The sequence below is a fragment of the Photinus pyralis genome, unplaced genomic scaffold (assembly GCF_008802855.1).
Source record: "Photinus pyralis isolate 1611_PpyrPB1 unplaced genomic scaffold, Ppyr1.3 Ppyr1.4_LG1, whole genome shotgun sequence".
Lineage (NCBI taxonomy): Eukaryota > Metazoa > Arthropoda > Insecta > Coleoptera > Lampyridae > Photinus > Photinus pyralis.
The window spans coordinates 17,100,554-17,119,174 of NW_022170249.1; the positions used below are offsets into that span (position 1 = coordinate 17,100,554).

Here is an 18,621-nt window from a genome sequence, read left to right on the forward strand (position 1 = left end):
TATACAGTGTTGGGAAATCCGCCAACGCTCAACTGATCTTCAGTGGTCTGGAGTGCAGACTTCAAATCTGTAGTCGATTAGCGTCGAAGTGGTTCGATTCCACCTGTTGAGCGTTTTTAAATTGTAACCAACGTGCATATCTTTTGAAATTTTATAGATACAGAACTGTTTTGGTATTGAATTTAAAGTAGGTATAGGCATAGTAAGACCTAAGTGGTACTCTTCTACTCTTTGGCAAAACTATCAAGACGTTATGTGTACTAATTGGCGTAGAAAATGTGCAATTTGTGCCACAAGCAACGGACCAGCAGGAAAGAAGAAACTGAGGGTATCAATGAGTGGGTAGTCCATTTGAAAGAATGGCTTGATGTCGCTGGAAAACAGGGAACATGACCGCCATGGCACCATGGACTATGAAGCATATATACATACATATGAACATTATAATAATTAATTTTTGGCCCAGTCAATTTACTACCAAAATCGACAAATAAAAAAAACAGTTTTGAAATTTGACCACAATGTTCTTTGGACTTACCTTTTGGACATATCCAAAAACCCCACAAACATCTAGGGGGTGCGCAACTGATCTAAGGTGCGCAACATGCCGCCATTTTGAATTTTAGGTCTATTTTTTGATTGAATCTTCTCTTGTTCCGCCATTTTGAATTTTAGGTCTATTTTTTGATTGAATCTTCTCTTGTTCATAAGTTTGTTTTTCATGGATTCATTACTACAAAATAAAATGTACCTAAGTAAACATACGATGTGGACGGTACTGTGCTATGGGCCTTGGATCAACGCAACGGATAACGCGGGTCGCCTGTACACACTGTGTATATAAGCTATAAAAATGGCAACATTGCAATTTTGAAAGTTCGCAAATCGCAAGTTATGTCGATCAATTACCGATGAGAACCGAGTTGTGTTAGAAGCCAAGATAATTTTGTAATTTCGCAATAAACAAAATTAAAAGGCATTTTTTAGTAACAATTTAAAAATGTCAATTTGACATTTAGAAGTAAAGTGATGATCACCTGATGGATTTATTAACAGTACTCATGTTGTCTTCAAATCAATGGCTATATTTGAGCAAGAAAGACCCAAGAAAGTATTACTAGATGATACTGAAGGTTTATCATGTGTAATTGAAAATTGGATAACAGTGGATGGTCACACTGTAAGTTAGTAAGGTCTAATGCAATCGTGAGGTTTCCTTTTATTTTAGGAATACATAATTCGTGTTCATAGAGGCCCTTTTTCTCGAAAAACTTGGCGGATACACAAGCGTTACAATGACTTTGTCGAACTTCACTCGCACTTGCAGACATCGGGCATTCCTCTCTCTTTACCCCCAAAGAAACTTATCGGTAACCGGGATCCCGAATTCATTTCAGAACGCCAACAAGGATTACAAGTATGTTCCTTTTTCCCCAGCATTAACCTACCCATTCTATTTTCAGAAATATCTAAACAGCGTACTAATGAATCCAATTTTGGTGTCTTCTCTACCAGCGAGATCGTTTGTCGACCCTGCCAACTATTGTCAACCATTTAGCGGTAATTTAGAAGATCTACCTGTTCGGAGATTATTTTCTATTTGTAGAATTAGCACTTCAACACGTATCTCTAGCACTTCGTGGTGAGGTCGGTTGGGAGGTTGTCGGACCTTTATCTGAAATAGGATGGAGATTACGCAAACATTTTTATCAAGTTAGATGTAAAACATTACCAAAAGATGAGCTAATTGCTAGTTGGACTGATTACGGTCCTGATAAGTACTTGCAAGATAAAGATATACAAGCGGTGTTTAAATGCATTACGCAGATGCAGGTGATTGACAGCGAGTTGTTAGCTTATACCAAGTTTTTTTTGCAAATTGCTGAATCCCATTGGAGCTAAGATATAAAAGACAAGTAAATAGAATTGATAAACCAAAAATAAATATGAAAAGGCAATCTTGAGGTGCAGTTCAAACATTTTTTGTTTTTCCATTGAAGCTCGGTTGTAAAAGTAGACAAAACGAAAAAAATAGGTATCTAAATAAAAAAGAACAAATATCAATACAACAATTAATTCGTTTTAAGTTACATAGATACCTACACAAATCACATTGGGATTTTGTCACTGATTATCAGCTTATCAATAATGGTTACAGACTGCATTTAATATAAAATGAGCTTCAATTGATTTTTCGTTAAATCTAGCTATTTGAAAGGGACCTTTGGCTAAAATAGCAGTCTTATGAGTTGAAGGAATGATACCGTCTGTATACTGATTTTTTTTAATTCAATTTTTAACGAGTTTGTAACACCCATATTTTTTATATAAAAGGAAACCAGCCCCAACTAAATAATAACAGCTCTAATATAGAAAAATTGGTAATTATGATTTTGAATGCAAAAGGTCATTTTTGACATAGAAGTTAAAATATGTCAAAAATGACTAAATTAAGAAGTATATGACATTATATGCGTAAGGACTATTGCATAAGTTGTGAAATTATCAATTATGATGGGCCAGTCTGCCTGTAGTACTCTTGAACTTTCTCTATACAGTGTGTAGCATTTAAGACCTCTCGTATCATAATATATACCGAAAAAAGTCTTATATCACAGAGGGCTTGCTGTATTCCAGTGGTGTATCATATTTTAAATTGTGTTTTTTTAAATGGAACACCCCATATTTTATTGCAGATTTTGAAAGTACTTAGTTTTTAATGTAACATGTTATAACTTTGAGGCATAGGCTAAGACCTCTTCCACTGTCAAATTCCTACAAAGCGCTGATCGATTATTTATTATCTAAATAAGGTAGGGGAAAAAGTTTTTGATCATAGTGAAAAAGTATCATACGGAAGTGATTGACTTTTTCCCTACCTATTTAGATAATAAATAATCGATCAGCGCTTTAAGATACCTTGGTAGGTGTTTAATCGATACATCGAAATTTTTTAAATCATTAATGACCGAATTAATTCCAAATAACAAAATATCGACTCAAACCGTTAATCTTTTGTTTTTGCGACATTGTCAAACCAACACATGCGAAATTATGGCTTACTAGTAGGCTTGGACACTTCGCGACCCGAAGGACCAACATTCAAATGAAGTATAACTTTTGTTTGAAAAGTTATTTTAAAAAAACTGTTCGACAGTTTTGTTCCTTAACTCGTTTAGTATGTACACACAAATTTCGTGGAATTATCTCTATTTTCGTTGTCCCGCCAAGAATTGCAGTGGAACTTTTTTTTTCGAATTTTCAAAAAACTAATTTCAGATTCGTGATTTTCATGTTAAAAAACCCCAGATACCAAATTTCGTCGAAATCAGAATTTTTTTTTGCACCCCTAGTTTAGGGGTGCGCCCTTTAGGGGTAGGAATTTTGAAAAAAAAATTGCAAAATCGGAAAGAGCATACCCAAAAACCTATCAAAGACATGCCACCCGACTTTGTAACTCTTATGGTTGCTGGAAAAAAAATTAAAGAGAAATGCAGATTTCAACACTCTTTGGGGTGGCTCCCAAAACGAAACACGTTGGACCCTCGTTTATTTGGAAAAAGTGCTTGTTTTGATGCCCTTCACAACCCGATTTTTTTTTTCGAACGGTCGTGTAACACCCTGTATATAACCGATACCATAAAGTTGATAATGATATAACCCTCTATTTATTTTCGTTTGTTCCAAATTTCATTGTTATGCTCAGACGAAAACAAAGTTCACCCCTTAATGAATTAATATTACATTACAAATTACGTTCTTTTAATTTGCACAATTGGGCCAGTGTTTGTTGGGTCGCAACTACTAAAGATACTATTTTTTGCATTTGGTAGTTTAAAGCTCTGGGCTTTCGATTGATTAATTTAAACTAAATTTGACAAAAAAGCACCTGGTTCAGCACTTCGCTCAAAAACAAGTATATGACTTGCTAGCCTGATGCATATGTGTTGGTGTTACTCTAGCTTCTCATTTTTAGCATCCGTTTATATATCCAATTGAGTTATGTCTATGCACAGATACAGGGGGCCTTGTAGTACGTAGTAGTAACAGTAACGGTTCGTTAAGAGATGCTATATGCGGTGCCAAACCTAGGCTGTCGTTCTTGAAAAAGTATGGCAATCCTAAAGGACATAAACCGTTAAACTGTAGTCAAATTGCACTGTATGGTAAACAGATTTTAGAAGCTTTAAAATTTTTAAAAGATAAGGGGTTGTTTTATGGTGAGAGCGGGAAATTATTCGAACCGAGTGCTTATTTCTATTTTTATAGGGCATCTGCATAGCGGTAACGTAATTATAGAAAACGATAGGGTAAGATTATTAGATATTGAGAATGGAATCCTCGGGGTACCTTCTTTTTATCGGCCATACTTCATGCAACACAAACGGATCGGCAATATGGAGGCGATCGACATATATTGTTTTGGTCATACATTGTATGAGATGACCTTCGGTGCTCCCCTTCAAGAAAGTACAGTCGACAGTTTCCCTTCTGAGTGCTCACCACTATTACGTATGAATAACGAATCTTTTTAAACAATACGTCTTGTACAAATAATTGTTTAGGATCAGTATTAGAGTCAATTTTATCATCGGAAAGTTGTAAAAATGGTTTACCAACTGTCGATAATTTACTGCAACATTCGTTTTTCGCACCAGTTGCTCTTCAATTATCTCCAAATGATAAAATGCAACTCAAAATACCAACGTCCGTTAAAGAGCAATTAAAATTAGCTCAAGGATTATTGGAAGATCGATTGAAGGAGGAGCAAAAGTTGGTACGCAGTCAGAAGCGACTTGTTAGGGTGCAGGAGATGATGAGCTCTGAGGAGGAAAAGAAAAAGCAGCGGCACAAAAAGGTAAATTTAATTGTTGTGTGCGTTTGATAATTGTCTCTGCTGTAGAAACAAGAACAAAAATTGGCAAAAGAACAGCTTCTAAAAGAAAAAAGTGAACATAAGGAGGTCACAAATGGGGAGGCGGGAGATAGTGCTACAAGCACTAGTACCACCGCATCGATTGGTACTAGCACACCTCCTTCAATGTCAGGTGAGTTCATTCTCACTCACTAATTTGTTGAGGTCAAAGGGTGTGTAATATAAAGAGGCCAAAATTGCATACTAACATTTCTGGCATTGAGTCGCTTTGTTGTAATTATTTAATTTAAAAAAAGTTGTTAAGTGCCTAATGAATTTCCTAGAAAGTGGAAAATTTGTCTGATAGGTATTTTCGCACGATGTGGGCGTTGTGTACGGGTGCACCATCTTGTTGAAACCAACTTTCCAACTTTTGCTTTTTTGTATGCCGTACATTGTGGTATTAGTAATAAAAAATAGTACTCCATACTTTTTTTTGGGTCATATAAAAAAATAAGGTTGATGATTTCTCCGAAACGAAACGTATTGCAAATTTTCCAACTGAGTCTTGTAGAGCTCAAAAAGTGGCAATGAGAAGGTGTTTTTTTTGTATCTGTTCAAATAGCATCAGAAAAACCAAAATCGAAAAATTTCGGGGTTTCTGGCGTATTTTTGGGAGTAATTAGAATTTTTTGGTTTTTTTTAAAGCATAACAATAACCACCTTTTTTCTAATTTGACCATCGTTGTATCTTCTATGGTCTCTGAGAATCCCATGGTAAACATCCTTATCTTTGACACATTGTATAAGTTGCTTTTCTTATTAGAGGTAGTCTTAGGTTTATACTTTGGTTTAGAAATCAATATTTATTACTGCCCACAGTCCAGGATACATGTGAGTTACCAAAAACTATACATTATTGCAGACCTGTGTACATCTATTCGTGAAATAACGCTGGTTTGTAAATAAATGTTATCGTTTTAATGATTATTGAAATTATTGTTTCTACTAATATAGTTTTAACATCGTAGTTAGGTAATTAGGCAATTGTAAACTTCTAATTAATTCTTGAATGAGTATTGAAAAATATATAATTAGTATGGGTTTGCATGCCTCCCACTTGTCTTTCAGTTTTCCATATGAGAGATTCAAAAGTTCTCACTTTCTAACTGTTGTACTATGTCTAGTTTTCATGGAATGTTTGACTTGGTAATAGTAAAAATCTTTATATTAAGTAGCCTTTGACAATGTTTTGTGTTTTCTTTGCAATTTTTTTTACGTGTCATCATCTGTTTAGGTCTGAGAAGATGCTAAGGATACATGGTACAATTTCTTTTGTCGTGCATTTTGTTCCCTTTTTGCTTGTTTTTATTACACACGCTTTTGTGTTATCTGCAATGTGTTTGTGACTTACAGGATCGTCGGCTGCTCCATGTCCGCCACCTCCGCCACCGCCACCTGCACCTTTATTAACAAATGGCGATTCGACGCCAAAGGAGGATAAAAATCGAAATGCCCTTTTAGGTGCAATCTGTAATTTTAACAAATCGAATTTACGGAAAACCACCAGCCATAATACTTAGTTGGCTTTAATTTTTGTACATACTAATTAAATGACTTCCTTTCTTTGTAAAGTTTCACTCAAATTAGTGTGTACATTTTTCGTACCAAATTGTTATAGCGAACCCATTTTTATAAGTAACAAGTTGACCAATGCAATATAGCATTTATATACTGCATAATCCGATATTGTATTGCGTATTGTGATAGTATCTGTATGTAACAGAATTGCTGTAGAAGTTAGGTCCACTAGTAATAACATACCAAACTTAAAACTAATTTCATTTTTGAATTCTTTAGACTCGTATAATATAAGTATACTTTTACAATATTTAATCTGCATTCAACTTATTTAGGTATTGACGGGATGTAAGGTTTTGGGACATATCAGAAAACCGTTCTATCATTCATCTCAAAATTTTTATCATTAGAGTTTTCTTCAGCCAACTTGCACAAAAGTGTTTTAAATGGACTAAACTATAATCAGCAACTCTACAATTTTAATCTCTATTTTTTACATGATAAATGGTGTGATTTAGGAAGTAATTCGAAGTGATCATTACTGAATAGGCAGCTATTCATATTGATTGCAAACATTTTGTTACCATCGTAGTTTTAGCATTTTAACTTAGTCTTTAGTGTCGCTTGTAAATTAGATACACATTGTTTTCCAAAATTGTACAATCTAAACATTGGGTCCATAATTGTAATGTTGAAATTCCTTTTTGTAAAGTCCTAGTCTGCTTATTTAATCTATGTAATTGCATGGCAAATAAAAATTTTTAATCAAATTTTGTGTATTTAGCATGAAGGGAAGCCTAAATTTTACACAAGGCTTCATAATGGCCATAATAAATAGTTTGTTCTTTCCTGGGTTACCACCTCTGCAAAATTTGGGCTGTAAAGGAACATGCATAATTAATATTGGCATCACAAGGTGTTTCTTTTTAAGCGTGCATATTTGTACAGGGTGCACATTTTATCTGGATCATGAATATATCTTCAAAACGAAATTTGTGTAAAAGAAGTATCTAAAATTATTTAAAAAAATCGCCACTAATGTAGGTACTTTAATTTTATGACCAGTGATGTACTTTCGCATGGTCAAGGGCGGCAAATCTTTTTAACTTTTAACTAGTTTTCATGACCCTTAAAGATAACACTTTTTAGCGTATTTTCCTGAAAGTAAAAAATCACTATTGGCTGCACTTTGTCAGCCGTCCGTCACATGTACTACTTCTACATGACTGAACGGATTTGGGGCTCATTTGAAAGGGTGCAAAGATACCGTGTGTACCGATATTTTTGGTTTTGCCCATGCCCAGTGTCAAAAATGTGGTTAAACGCCTGTGCAATACTAATTTCTGGCGACGCAAGCCACTGTACTATATATTTCAATGATTTTCGATACAATCAATTCGATTATGAAATATAATTATAAGCCTGTATGTTGCTATATCCAAAAAGTGTACTCTTTAATAAAAAGTAGGTATCGAAAACTAGTTGTTGCCACTGACCACAAATTTAAAGTACACAGATTGGTAGCAAACTGTTTATAATTTTGGATTCATAAATAGATTCTTTGAAAAAGTTTTGTTTTGAAAATGTAGTTATTCCAACAAAATGTTCACCCTGCATGTATTAAATTATTAGAAACAAATGTATACAGGGTGTTACATATAAGTATGTAAAAAAATTGCGTGGTAGAGGGGATCAAAACAAACTTTTTTCCAAATAAACTGAGGGTCCAACGTGTTTCGTTTGGGAGCCACCCGCAAAGAAGTGACGAACTGCGCTATTGTGACCACTTTGTCCGTCCGGTCGCTATAGCATTGAATTTATAAGTTATAAATTTAATGCTACTAGTTCTTTACTTTTTTCGCTATTTGGTTCATTTGGTGTCAAGGCTTGCGCCAAGGAAGCAATTTTTTCTCTGTCGCTTAAGAAAAAAATTATGGTAAAAATCTATGTTTTTCATGTGAAGTACCATAATTTTACACTTATGCCGTTTATTAACAATCCTCGAGATCGTTTATAAGTTGTATTGTTATCTGCCCGTCTGTATGTCCGTGTGTAGTTGTGCACGATAACTTTTGTATTTGCATAATCAAATTCATTACACTAAGCGGGGACGGCACACTAATATTAATATGCACGAACTGAAACCTGTTCGTTAGATACCTAACAGTTTAAATGACAATACTTGGAAACCGTAATGTTTTAACTTCCTTGTGATATTCTTAGGGCGCACTGCAATTGAGTATGATTTAAGCTATACTTATTACAATTGGCAGTTGGTCAGAGTTCTGGGGAAAAAAGAATTAAGCAGAGGCACCTAACTCTCAAGTCGAAACGACGGACTTTCGCACCACTTTCAAATCTCGATAGCAGCCGACTTGGATGGGACGGCACGATAGAACTCCTAGAGTTCTTTTTATGCGTTGGACGTGAGACATACGGGGAAGGAAATTGAATAATACTCAGCGTTTTGTGAGGATGAGAAATAAACTACGACAACAAAATGCAAATCAAACATCTCAAATTGTACAATAAAAATCAGGTATGGGTCAAAGAGCGCTGTTGTCGGAGTGAGCCCTGGATGTGACTTTTCAGGCTGGTGGAGCGTGGCGCGAAGTCGAGCTGGCAAGCCGAACTGGTTCTTCCATTCTGGGGGAGGCCGGAGAGCTGGTTGTTTCTTGATGCGCCGTCGAAGCAGGAATTGCCACAAATTAATGAACCCATGAATTTGGCCGATTTGTTTATTAGAGGCAAAATCTTTGTTGTTGTTGTAGGTTACATTTAATATAAAAAATGTCGTTAAAAAAACTGAAAACAATGATTTATTATGAGTATTATGACAATGATTTTTTAAAACAGATTTAACCACCTAATTTTACTGATTAACGATAAATAAGACTAACCATGTAAAATATGGATCTGGTAAATAGATCATTTGAATCTGGAATGGGTAGCTAGATTCTAATTACATGAAACTTTCAAACTACAGACATGAATGTGCTAGCTAAGTAGGGATAAGTATATGAGGGAGTGGAAAATTCAAATTTATTTTTTTTTACTTGGTTTGGTATGTCTTAAAAAAAGGGAAAGTGAAATAATAATTCGTTTTTTTCCACATCTGAGTTTAATGCAACCTTTTGGCTGTTTAAAGGTCTACACAAAATGTTGTGTGCATCTATATTACCTACCTGTATACACAATATGCTAAATTTTAAGTTCCTGTAATATGAAATACCTTACCGCAGGTGCCAATTTGCCGCGGTTGCATTTAAAAATAAACTACTATCGTAACACTGCCACTATGCGCTAATTACTTATACAACCATTCTCTAATAAAAATGATTGAAAAGTAATATTTTATGAACATAAGCTAGGAAGCTCAATACTATAAATAAATAAATCTCGTCGGAATATTTATATTACTTTCGTCTACCTCTTTGAAGCTTATTTGGGAAGAGAATAGAAGCTAATTTCTCTTTGGTAAAAAGTCTCGCTCCCCAATGCTTCCAAACATGTTCTAACATCAACAACAGTACGCTCAGTAGAATTCCACACCCCAACAAACCTAACGCCCAGTAAGCTTCGCCTAGTCCAACTTCAACCTCTAGGTATGGGGTGTAATCAACACATTGCGGTTTTCGAGCATCCCAGTGTACTCTTAAACGATGTAATATGCCAACTTCCATTTGGTAAACGTTGCTGCAATTTATAATCAGCCGTTTGTTAGCAAATTTGATTTCCTATTACCAGTACATGAACATCTCGCGTAGTGGTGATTTTTTTGATAAAGGCATATGAGCGTAGAGAGGTTTGTAAAGTTGTACCTCGGCCAATTCGCAGATTGCCCTTTCTTCAAATACACGTTCGACGATGGGATAGCTAGTGCTAGTTTGGGTATGAAAGGCGAAACCGCCGGTTTTAACTTTGTCTAATCCTTCTGGAGGTGGTAGGAAGTTTGTTTTATTATGAGGTTGTTTAATTTTCCTATTATATAGGGATATAGCCACGGGATCGGTGGTTGTCTGAAAAGATCTGCTAGCTTAAAACTATTAACACTATCTACCTGAATATAGTCGATGTCGTATAAAATATTTTCCATTCCAACTTCCAGTGAACTTTTCAACAAATCGGACAAAGTTGTTATTGTTTTCTTTGGCGGTAACAATAGGAACGAAACGATACTCGCTGAGTAAAATTGATAAATGAGAAAAAAGAATATTAATACACTGAGTATCACAATTCGACCACTTGAAAGAATGGGTATGTAGGAGAAGCCTAAGGATATTTGTTATTGTTCATTTTGTGCTGGCTTAGGTAATCTCACCTTGCTGGCAAAGTTCCCCGATGTTATAAATGATTAGGAAACTCCAACTGCTCTCTCCAACATTTGAAGCTGCCTCGCTACCCTTAAGCAGTTTCACTTCGCTTGATACAATAACTCGTAGAACAAAAACTATGAGTACAAGCGCTAATAGTGTTGACATCCAAACTGAACCACTCAGTGGTCGAAAGTATAATTCATAAGAGCTAGAGGTGCTTTTCGGATGTCGAAAGAGAAATACTGATCTAAAGTGTTTCCAAAAATATTCCACTTCAATCAATAAAACGTAAAAAACTCACTTCATTACCCAGTTACCGTATCCATAATCAATCACCTTCAAACGAAATAATTTGTATAACAGAGCCGCTATACCAAAATCTAATTCGTCGTATTTTAATTTTCTTACTAGACCGTTTACATCACCATCTGGTTGCACATATCCCCAAGAGTTAATGATGCTCTTTTCCATTCTGAAAAAAGAGGAATTTCTAACTTCTACAAGGATAGTTGCAGTATTACGAAAAGTTGTAGAAATCTTGACAAAGATGTACCGCAACAGCATTAAACCGACTGAATGTGTTGTTATTCTTTTCCGCGTCACTCTGAAGGTACTCATCCAGTGTGATGCTTATATTTTCTGGAATCTGCGTTGAGTTAGAAACTAGCCCTCTACCTACTCTCCAACATACCACCATCGCGGCTTTAAAAATTGTCCCAGTCATATTTCTACGTTTATAGTATTTATTCCAAACCAACTCGACGTTATATCCTTCATCCCCATTGTAGAATCCGCTCTTTTCTACTTTTAAATCCCCCCCTCTTCTTTGAGAGGGATTGTACACGTCGAATATTGTCCACGTTAATGGTTGGGTGGTGTAATTTGGTGTAACTAAGCTAATGTCTGCGTTAATGCTTAAACTTACGTTTTCAAAAATATTCGCTAGACTTTCTTCGGAGGCGAAAACCAACCAATGATAAGTCTCGAAGAAGAATTTTCGGTTTCCACACTATTGCAAAAATGATCAGTGCGAGTTAACTTTGTTCGAGTACGTACCTCTATGAGGAATGGTTCAATATCTGGACAATTTCCATCAATAATAACCCCTATGTGATAGTGTTGCTTTTCTAAAACGCTCTGTGAGGAGAATGTTCGATTGGAAACGTCATGGAATGAGACTCTTGTATCATCACTTAGAAACAGTTTCATTACTTCAATATTTTCTGTAATACGACAATGAATATATACCGGCTACCTCTGTCCCACCAAAGAGTATCTTATTAAGTATTCTTTGGTCCCACTTACCTTGCTTTGTTGAACAATGAAAATAAGTAGCCATAGTGCAATACTTCGCTTTTAAAAATTCTCGCACCAAAGAATAATCAAACATAGCGTTCGCCATTACAAATATGAAAACGGTGAGCAATAAGCACAATAAGGACATTGTTAAGGTAGGTGTTGCTGAAAATTTCGAGACCAGTAACTTTTATTATGTTTCGTAATTGAAAAGTCAACAGAAGCTCGAATTATAGATAATAATTTGCACACATCAATTTCATTTTAAACGTAATTTCAATATTTGATTCGGTGATTGGTAGGAAATTACAATGGAAATTAATTATTTACAAAAAAAGAGCTTTGAGAGATTTAAACAAGGTCCAATTACTTTATTTACCTATTTTCCTAGTTACTGGTTATAATGACTGTACTATAAGTTGTACATAAAATGATAGAAAAAATTGGATACCTACTATACTGGTATGTAGGCGTCTTTTATGGATAATTATGCATATTTGCACTTCCTGTATCGACTGGCATGTTTAGGTAGTCTAAACTTCTAAAGAACAAACATAGTTTTGAGAGTAATCAGATAGTTGCCCACTTGCCGTGTGTGGAACCTTTCTGAATATAATAGATCTTTGGCTTAATTTAAATCTTAAATTTTTTGTATCAACCATCGCGGCATTCTCGATTTGTACCTATAGGTAGTACTTGATTCTGTGTATATTTTATGGGTGAATATATAAGATATCTGAAGCATAATGATCTATCGACGGAACAAACTTTTTAAGAATCGCGTCTTGGATTCTATTTACAATTTTGGCTTCAAATTCAGTCCCAAAGGAAGTTTCTAAAGTTGATTTTTTGTAAGATATATTTCTATATAGAAGAAAGAATGAATATTTCTGGAAGATTCGTAGGACAGTTTTTAAGATCTTAAAGGGAAAGTTGTACTTATTTAAAACTTCCGAGAAAGTCTCAAAAGAGAATCCTCGAATATTTCTAAGGTTGCCCAATATAAGCTTTGTAAAAATGTTAATGTATTTCTAAGAAAATTTACAAAGACGAATGGAAGCATGTAGTAAAAGTTGTGTGTAGGTTTTGATGTCAACAAATAGCTTAGGTAATAGTTTTCCACCTCTTTCAAGTCTGAAGTGATTTACCGCTTGAATTTACTTTTTGTATAATTTTCTTGTCACAAGTTTGGGTTTTCATTAAACGTTAAAGATGCAAATGGTCATACTTCAACTTATAATATATTTTTCATGATCTTTGCTAGAAATTACCTATACTGCTTGGTATATGATCGTAATGCCTCAAATTTTACAAGCAATTTCAACAAGTTAAAAAAGTAATCGTAAACGATTTACAAGACGAATGGGAATAAAAAAGATAACATTTTTAGCAATGTTTATCATACAGTGGTGGCAATTTTCCATTTAATAAAAACAAAAGAAATTGTCAACCACTTATTGGCTACCGAAGTATCACGGCACTGTAACCCATGATTTCATAAATTTTAAAATAATTAGTTCACGCACCTTTACACAGGCCAGCTTAGCCTATCAGATCATAAGGTTTTTGTTATCATATAATTAAGCGACTATTTCCAAATTGAAACAATTTAGATTTAATAAGTTTTATTTACAACAAACTGCATTTCTTAGGTGGATTCATTTTAGCGTTAGTACTACAAGAAAAATCTGAAGCAAAGTTTGGGTTTCTTTGTATTGGTTCATTATGTACAAAGAAATTGAAGTCATAAGCATCCTCGAAACACGAATCAGTGAGAGCTATTATCCAAAACAGCTGATTTGTACTGTACCCCGTGCCTTTAGCCGGCAACTCTTCTTCATTTTCCTCAACCCACTTTTTGTAAGCGTTGTAGGCTACTTTCAACCCAACAATTTGTCCCAATTCTAGTATTTTATAATCATAGTATTGCACCTAAAATATCTACGTAAAAACGAATTTGCATTGCCATGTCTACGTACCATCAAACTCTTGACTTCCTTTTGCTCAACGCAATTAGTTTCTTCTTCGTAGTTTTTCAAGGTTTCTTCTGACCAACGTATTTTCTCTTCAAAAGCAACGTCAATGCTGGTGATCACTTTAGCAAACGTAACTGCAAGGTTTTTACCAATTGTCGCAAAATTCACGTACATCGGTCCATATTCGTCGTAATACCAGTCTTGTAAAGCCCCAATTGGTAGCACTAATTAACATATATAGAAATTCAGATATAAATAATCTAACAATGCATGTCGCTTTACAACTTATGATACTTACTGATCGCATTTTGTGTACCAAAGTAGATAGTGTCTGTATCGAGCAAGAATTGTAAGTAGCGCCAGTCCTGAGAGTGCTGCTGGAATCTGGCATTATTCGAGAGCGTATTCAGCGTCGTTTTGAGGTTCAGGTACATTTTAAGAAATCCATCTTTAGGTATCTGTTGGCAATTGCTAACACTAATGCAATTCGAAAAACCAAGTACTAACCAGATTATCTTTAAACAAGTCGTGGTACGTAGAGTGAATTATGGTATCATTTGTGATGCCAACAATTTCAGTCATTGTATTAAATTTATACCTAAACTTCTGTTTGTCACCTTCGGTCATCCACTTGTTAATGTTGAACAAGCGCTTAAATTCCCTTTTCACGTGATTGAAGATGACGGTAGCGCGTTCTCTAGAGTTATTTGTTAAAAATTTTTTTCCGTAGGCTACAAATGATGACCATGGGCTAAAACTAAGCAAGCCTGAACATCCAAATGCGAAAATAAGGACATACTTATATCTGAGGATTTCTTTGCAAATATCTACGCGTGTTCTTTTCATATCATAAATGTCGAGGCTTTCGGATATTATTATCGAGTAAAGATCATCCACGGCACGCCAAAACATATAATTGGCTACTGTTCTGCATATATCGGTTTTAGTAACAAACCAGTAATAATCTACCATTAACTTACCTTTTTGGAGATGCTCGTACGAGCTCGAGAGCAGTTTTAACACAGTCCGTGTACATAAATTCCAGGTAGTCATCAGGACGGATTGTATGTTCCGGTTCCGTTAGCGAATTGATATAATGTAGCCAGTCTAAATCTTTGTGCTTTTCCTGAAACTCATTTGCCAGAGCTCTTGTAGGTGGTTCGTGCGTATAATTTATGTGTTTTACTCTGATCTGAAAATGCAATTAATTACTTTCGTAAAGGAATAGGATTTGGGTGACCTCTTGAATTTTTTTCATAAAATCCAACATATCTCCAATTTCTCGATCAAGTGTAACGTCATCATTAGCACCAAACATTACGGCAACTTCTTTAACTCCTTTCGGCATGCCCATATATGGCGGCGGATAAAGCTGGGAACAATTGGGATTGCATGTTTTGTATCAGTATGTATTTTAGCTACCTTCACAATTTGTTTCATGGGATTTATACTGTCGACCATAACATCAAATCCCAAAATTTGATCATGCCTCAGTCCATATTTCCGAAATTTGGACACCCACTCCAACCAATCGAAACTCTGTTCCTCCCAGCTACTACCAACAACAAGCGGCCATCCATTTAAATCATTAAAAATCTCTTTTAAGGTTTTAAGCGACTGAGCGCCTTTTTTATCAGCAATACAAGCCGAATAGAAGTCTTTCTCGTAATTAAAGATGGGACTATCGGTTTCGTCAATCGGTTCTTCCAACAACTCTTGCAACCGTTGCGAAATTTTATTCTTCAAAAGCCTCTTGGGATAGTTTTCTGTAGACGTTACGTTCGCCACCTTCCCACACGCAAAGCGATAGAAATCTTCGCACGGATCTACGTCTTTATCCAAATGTTCCAATACCCGCGCGGCTATCTGCATGCATTCAGGTGTGCCGCAGGTACCTCGATTTTCTGAACAAATAAATTATTGCGATCCATCGCATACTTACCAATTTCAATTCGTACCGTATGAACAATGAACGCTAGAATGACGACACTTGCAAGTATTAATCCAAGTAAAAGGCACTTCTGCAATTTTGTTCGATTTCGAATTTGTCTTGTGCTTTCAGCATCGATTGGTAAATGGGGACTAAAATCGACAATAGGGAAAAAGTGAAAGTTGACAGTATACATACATTTGGTTTAATTCCATTGATACCAGTCTTGTCACATGAAACTATATTGGCTTACTGGCTGCTGTAATTTAATTTCCTGTTCGTTTTGACGGTCGCGTTATGGCGGTTACATTGTGCGAACAGATTATAATAAATCAACGCCTTTCGTGGGAGTTCATCAAATTTTTCTATTCAAAAACTACATTACTATTTATACACGGTGTCCATTTTTCGAGTGCCACTATGGGGATCTCACTTATCTCAAGAGATAGAAAGTTGGTTAAATGGGGGCAAAGTTGCCAATTTTCGTGCTGGATAAGAATCTGAAAAGAAATTTGAAATATCTTCAATAGTTTGGGAGATATTGCAAAAAAACGAAAATTTCTGATTTTCGTTTTTAATTTTTGTTATGATAAACTAATCGTAGTAGACATTTCTAATTGACACATTATTCGGACACTTTTTAATGGAGATTTCAAATATGGCATCCTGCTTTTAATAATTTTCAAGATGACGGAGAAACACGTGGAAACTTTAGTTTTTCTTATGGGCGCCATTTTAAATTTTCACATTTTGAGATTACTTCTTTTTTTCTCTTTACAACGATATACACACATGGTGGTTCAGTATCACATTTTTCCTAAAAATACAATTTTTAATTTTTTGAGAAGAGTGCTTTGGAAAAACAAAACGTTCTTTTGTTGTAAATAAAAGTTTGACAGTTGGATCCATCTGTCTGGTTGCAGCGTTGTCAGAGAAGTAGAAATTCGATTTTCATCTGAACAGAATTGAACCTTCGTTTTGCAAGAAAATTATAATTAAAATTAGAACAAAATACATCACAACATGTGTTCAAATTGCCCACCTCCTAATTTTGAGCATAGTGCCACTCTCTTCCTAAGATTTGCTATGGCCCTTGACACATCTCTTCTTCTAATCTTGTGCCTGATAGTGCTCACTATTCTATGACGAAGTTCATCATGGTCGGCTGGCAATGTTTTGTAAATTTCATTTTTCATTGTTCCCCACAAAAAAATAGTCCAAGGGAGACAGGTCAGGTGACCGCGCCGGCCAGCGTATGTCGCCACTATTAGCAATAGCATTATTGGGAAACAATTCCGATAAGCATTTCCCAACCCTCCTAGCATTATGGGGCGGTGCGCCATCTTGCTGGAACCATATCGAGTTCAAACGATGAAGAGGAACGTTATTGTCAATAAAATCGGTTAGAAATGTCCTCAGGAAATGGAGGTACCGATCAGCATTTAGAGTCTCTTAAGGACCAATTATTGTATCGCCCAATAAACCGACCCATACGTTAACGCTAAAACGTAGTTGTGGTCGTCGTTCTTGAAATTGATGAGGATTTTCAATTGACCAGTAATGTTCATTGTGGCAATTAAACATTGCTGCCTTGGTAAATTTACACTCATCAGACCATTATGATGTCATTAAGGAAATTTGCATTTTCTTGAATCTGATGATTGGCAAACGTACAAAAAGCTACCCGTCGTCCATGATCTCCTGGATGGAGCGTTTGGGAAATATGAATTGCCTAAGCCCGATATTTGTCATTTTTAAGAGTTCTCCAAGCAACTTGATGGGATGGCAAATTCAGCTGGGCTGCAACTTCTCTTGAGGAGACAGACGGATTTTACATGATTACAACTACTTTCATCATTTAAAAAGTGATGATGATGAGATTGGTAGTTGTAATCATGTAAAATTTTTACCGCTTGCAAAATTGCCTGCTCCTATTCATCGGGTCTATCACCATATTACTGTCTACATCTTTTAAAAGAGCCATAATCGCCTAAGTTGTGCAGCAAAGAAAAATACCTCAAACTAGGTTGTTGCCGCTCTGGATAACGCTGCAAGTATGTTGCAGCAGCCATGTGGGCATTTCGATGAGAAGTGTATTAAATTTGGATCATATCTCTTTGATCTGCACTTGAAAAAGGCATTTTCGCAATCCAACTAGCATAAACCTAAATGACACTACATGAAATAAGTCAACCTTTTGTTCACAACAAAAGAACGTTTTCTTTTTCCAAAGCACTCTTCTCAAAAAATTAAAAATTGTATTTTTAGGAAAAATGTGATACTGAACCACCATGTGTGATATAACGTTGTAAAGAGAAAAAAAACGTAATCTCAAAATGTAAAAATTCAAAATGGCGCCCATAAGAAAAACTAAAGTTGCCACGTGTTTCTCCCTAATCTTGAAAGTTATTAAAAACAGGAAGCCATATTTGAAATCTCCATTAAAAAGTGTCCAAATAATGTGTTAATTAGAAATGTCTACTACGATTAGTTTATCATGAAAAAATTAAAAACGAAAATCAGAAAGTTTCGTTATTTTGCGATATCTTCAAAACTATTGAAGATATTTCAAATTTCTTTTCAGATTCTTATTCAGCACGAAAATTGGCAACTTTGCCCCCATTTAACCAACTTTCTATCTCTTAAGATAAGTGAGATCCCCATAGT

The 18,621-nt window shown here is 35.4% G+C and overlaps 3 protein-coding genes across 6 annotated transcripts; 1 reads left to right on the forward strand and 2 right to left on the reverse strand.

Moving 5' to 3' along the window:
• The first annotated feature begins 877 nt into the window (after positions 1-877).
• On the forward strand, positions 878-6,873 carry LOC116175933 (PX domain-containing protein kinase-like protein). 2 transcript variants are annotated; one of them, XM_031494327.1, is made up of 10 exons: positions 878-1,180; positions 1,229-1,417; positions 1,464-1,560; positions 1,607-1,833; positions 3,977-4,220; positions 4,270-4,512; positions 4,566-4,858; positions 4,904-5,048; positions 6,153-6,178; positions 6,272-6,397. In XM_031494327.1, exons 1-9 carry the CDS (start codon positions 1,079-1,081, stop codon positions 6,167-6,169), a joined length of 1,557 nt encoding a protein of 518 aa, XP_031350187.1. In that variant the 5' UTR covers positions 878-1,078; the 3' UTR covers positions 6,170-6,178; positions 6,272-6,397. The 2 variants fall into 2 exon arrangements, with proteins under 2 accessions (XP_031350187.1, XP_031350180.1); XM_031494320.1 differs by lacking the exon at positions 6,153-6,178 and having other exon boundaries at positions 881-1,180; positions 6,272-6,873.
• Positions 6,874-9,256: 2,383 nt separating this feature from the next.
• On the reverse strand, positions 9,257-11,971 carry LOC116160692 (ionotropic receptor 75a-like). Its single transcript, XM_031473954.1, has 8 exons — positions 11,809-11,971; positions 11,444-11,761; positions 11,274-11,398; positions 11,054-11,224; positions 10,758-10,999; positions 10,497-10,708; positions 10,181-10,455; positions 9,257-10,132 (listed from the first exon to the last, which is right to left on the reverse strand). The coding sequence occupies exons 1-8, from the start codon at positions 11,959-11,961 to the stop codon at positions 9,853-9,855; spliced, it is 1,776 nt and encodes a 591-aa protein (XP_031329814.1). The 5' UTR covers positions 11,962-11,971; the 3' UTR covers positions 9,257-9,852.
• A 1,685-nt stretch (positions 11,972-13,656) lies between these two features.
• Positions 13,657-16,305, reverse strand: LOC116158561 (neprilysin-2-like). 3 transcript variants are annotated; one of them, XM_031471357.1, is made up of 10 exons: positions 16,153-16,305; positions 15,967-16,106; positions 15,447-15,919; positions 15,265-15,396; positions 15,005-15,216; positions 14,824-14,952; positions 14,532-14,781; positions 14,323-14,482; positions 14,028-14,248; positions 13,657-13,980 (listed from the first exon to the last, which is right to left on the reverse strand). In XM_031471357.1, the coding sequence occupies exons 1-10, from the start codon at positions 16,167-16,169 to the stop codon at positions 13,678-13,680; spliced, it is 2,037 nt and encodes a 678-aa protein (XP_031327217.1). In that variant the 5' UTR covers positions 16,170-16,305; the 3' UTR covers positions 13,657-13,677. The 3 variants fall into 3 exon arrangements, with proteins under 3 accessions (XP_031327217.1, XP_031327216.1, XP_031327218.1); XM_031471356.1 differs by having other exon boundaries at positions 15,447-15,928; XM_031471358.1 differs by lacking the exon at positions 16,153-16,305 and having other exon boundaries at positions 15,447-15,928; positions 15,983-16,097.
• Positions 16,306-18,621: the final 2,316 nt, after the last annotated feature.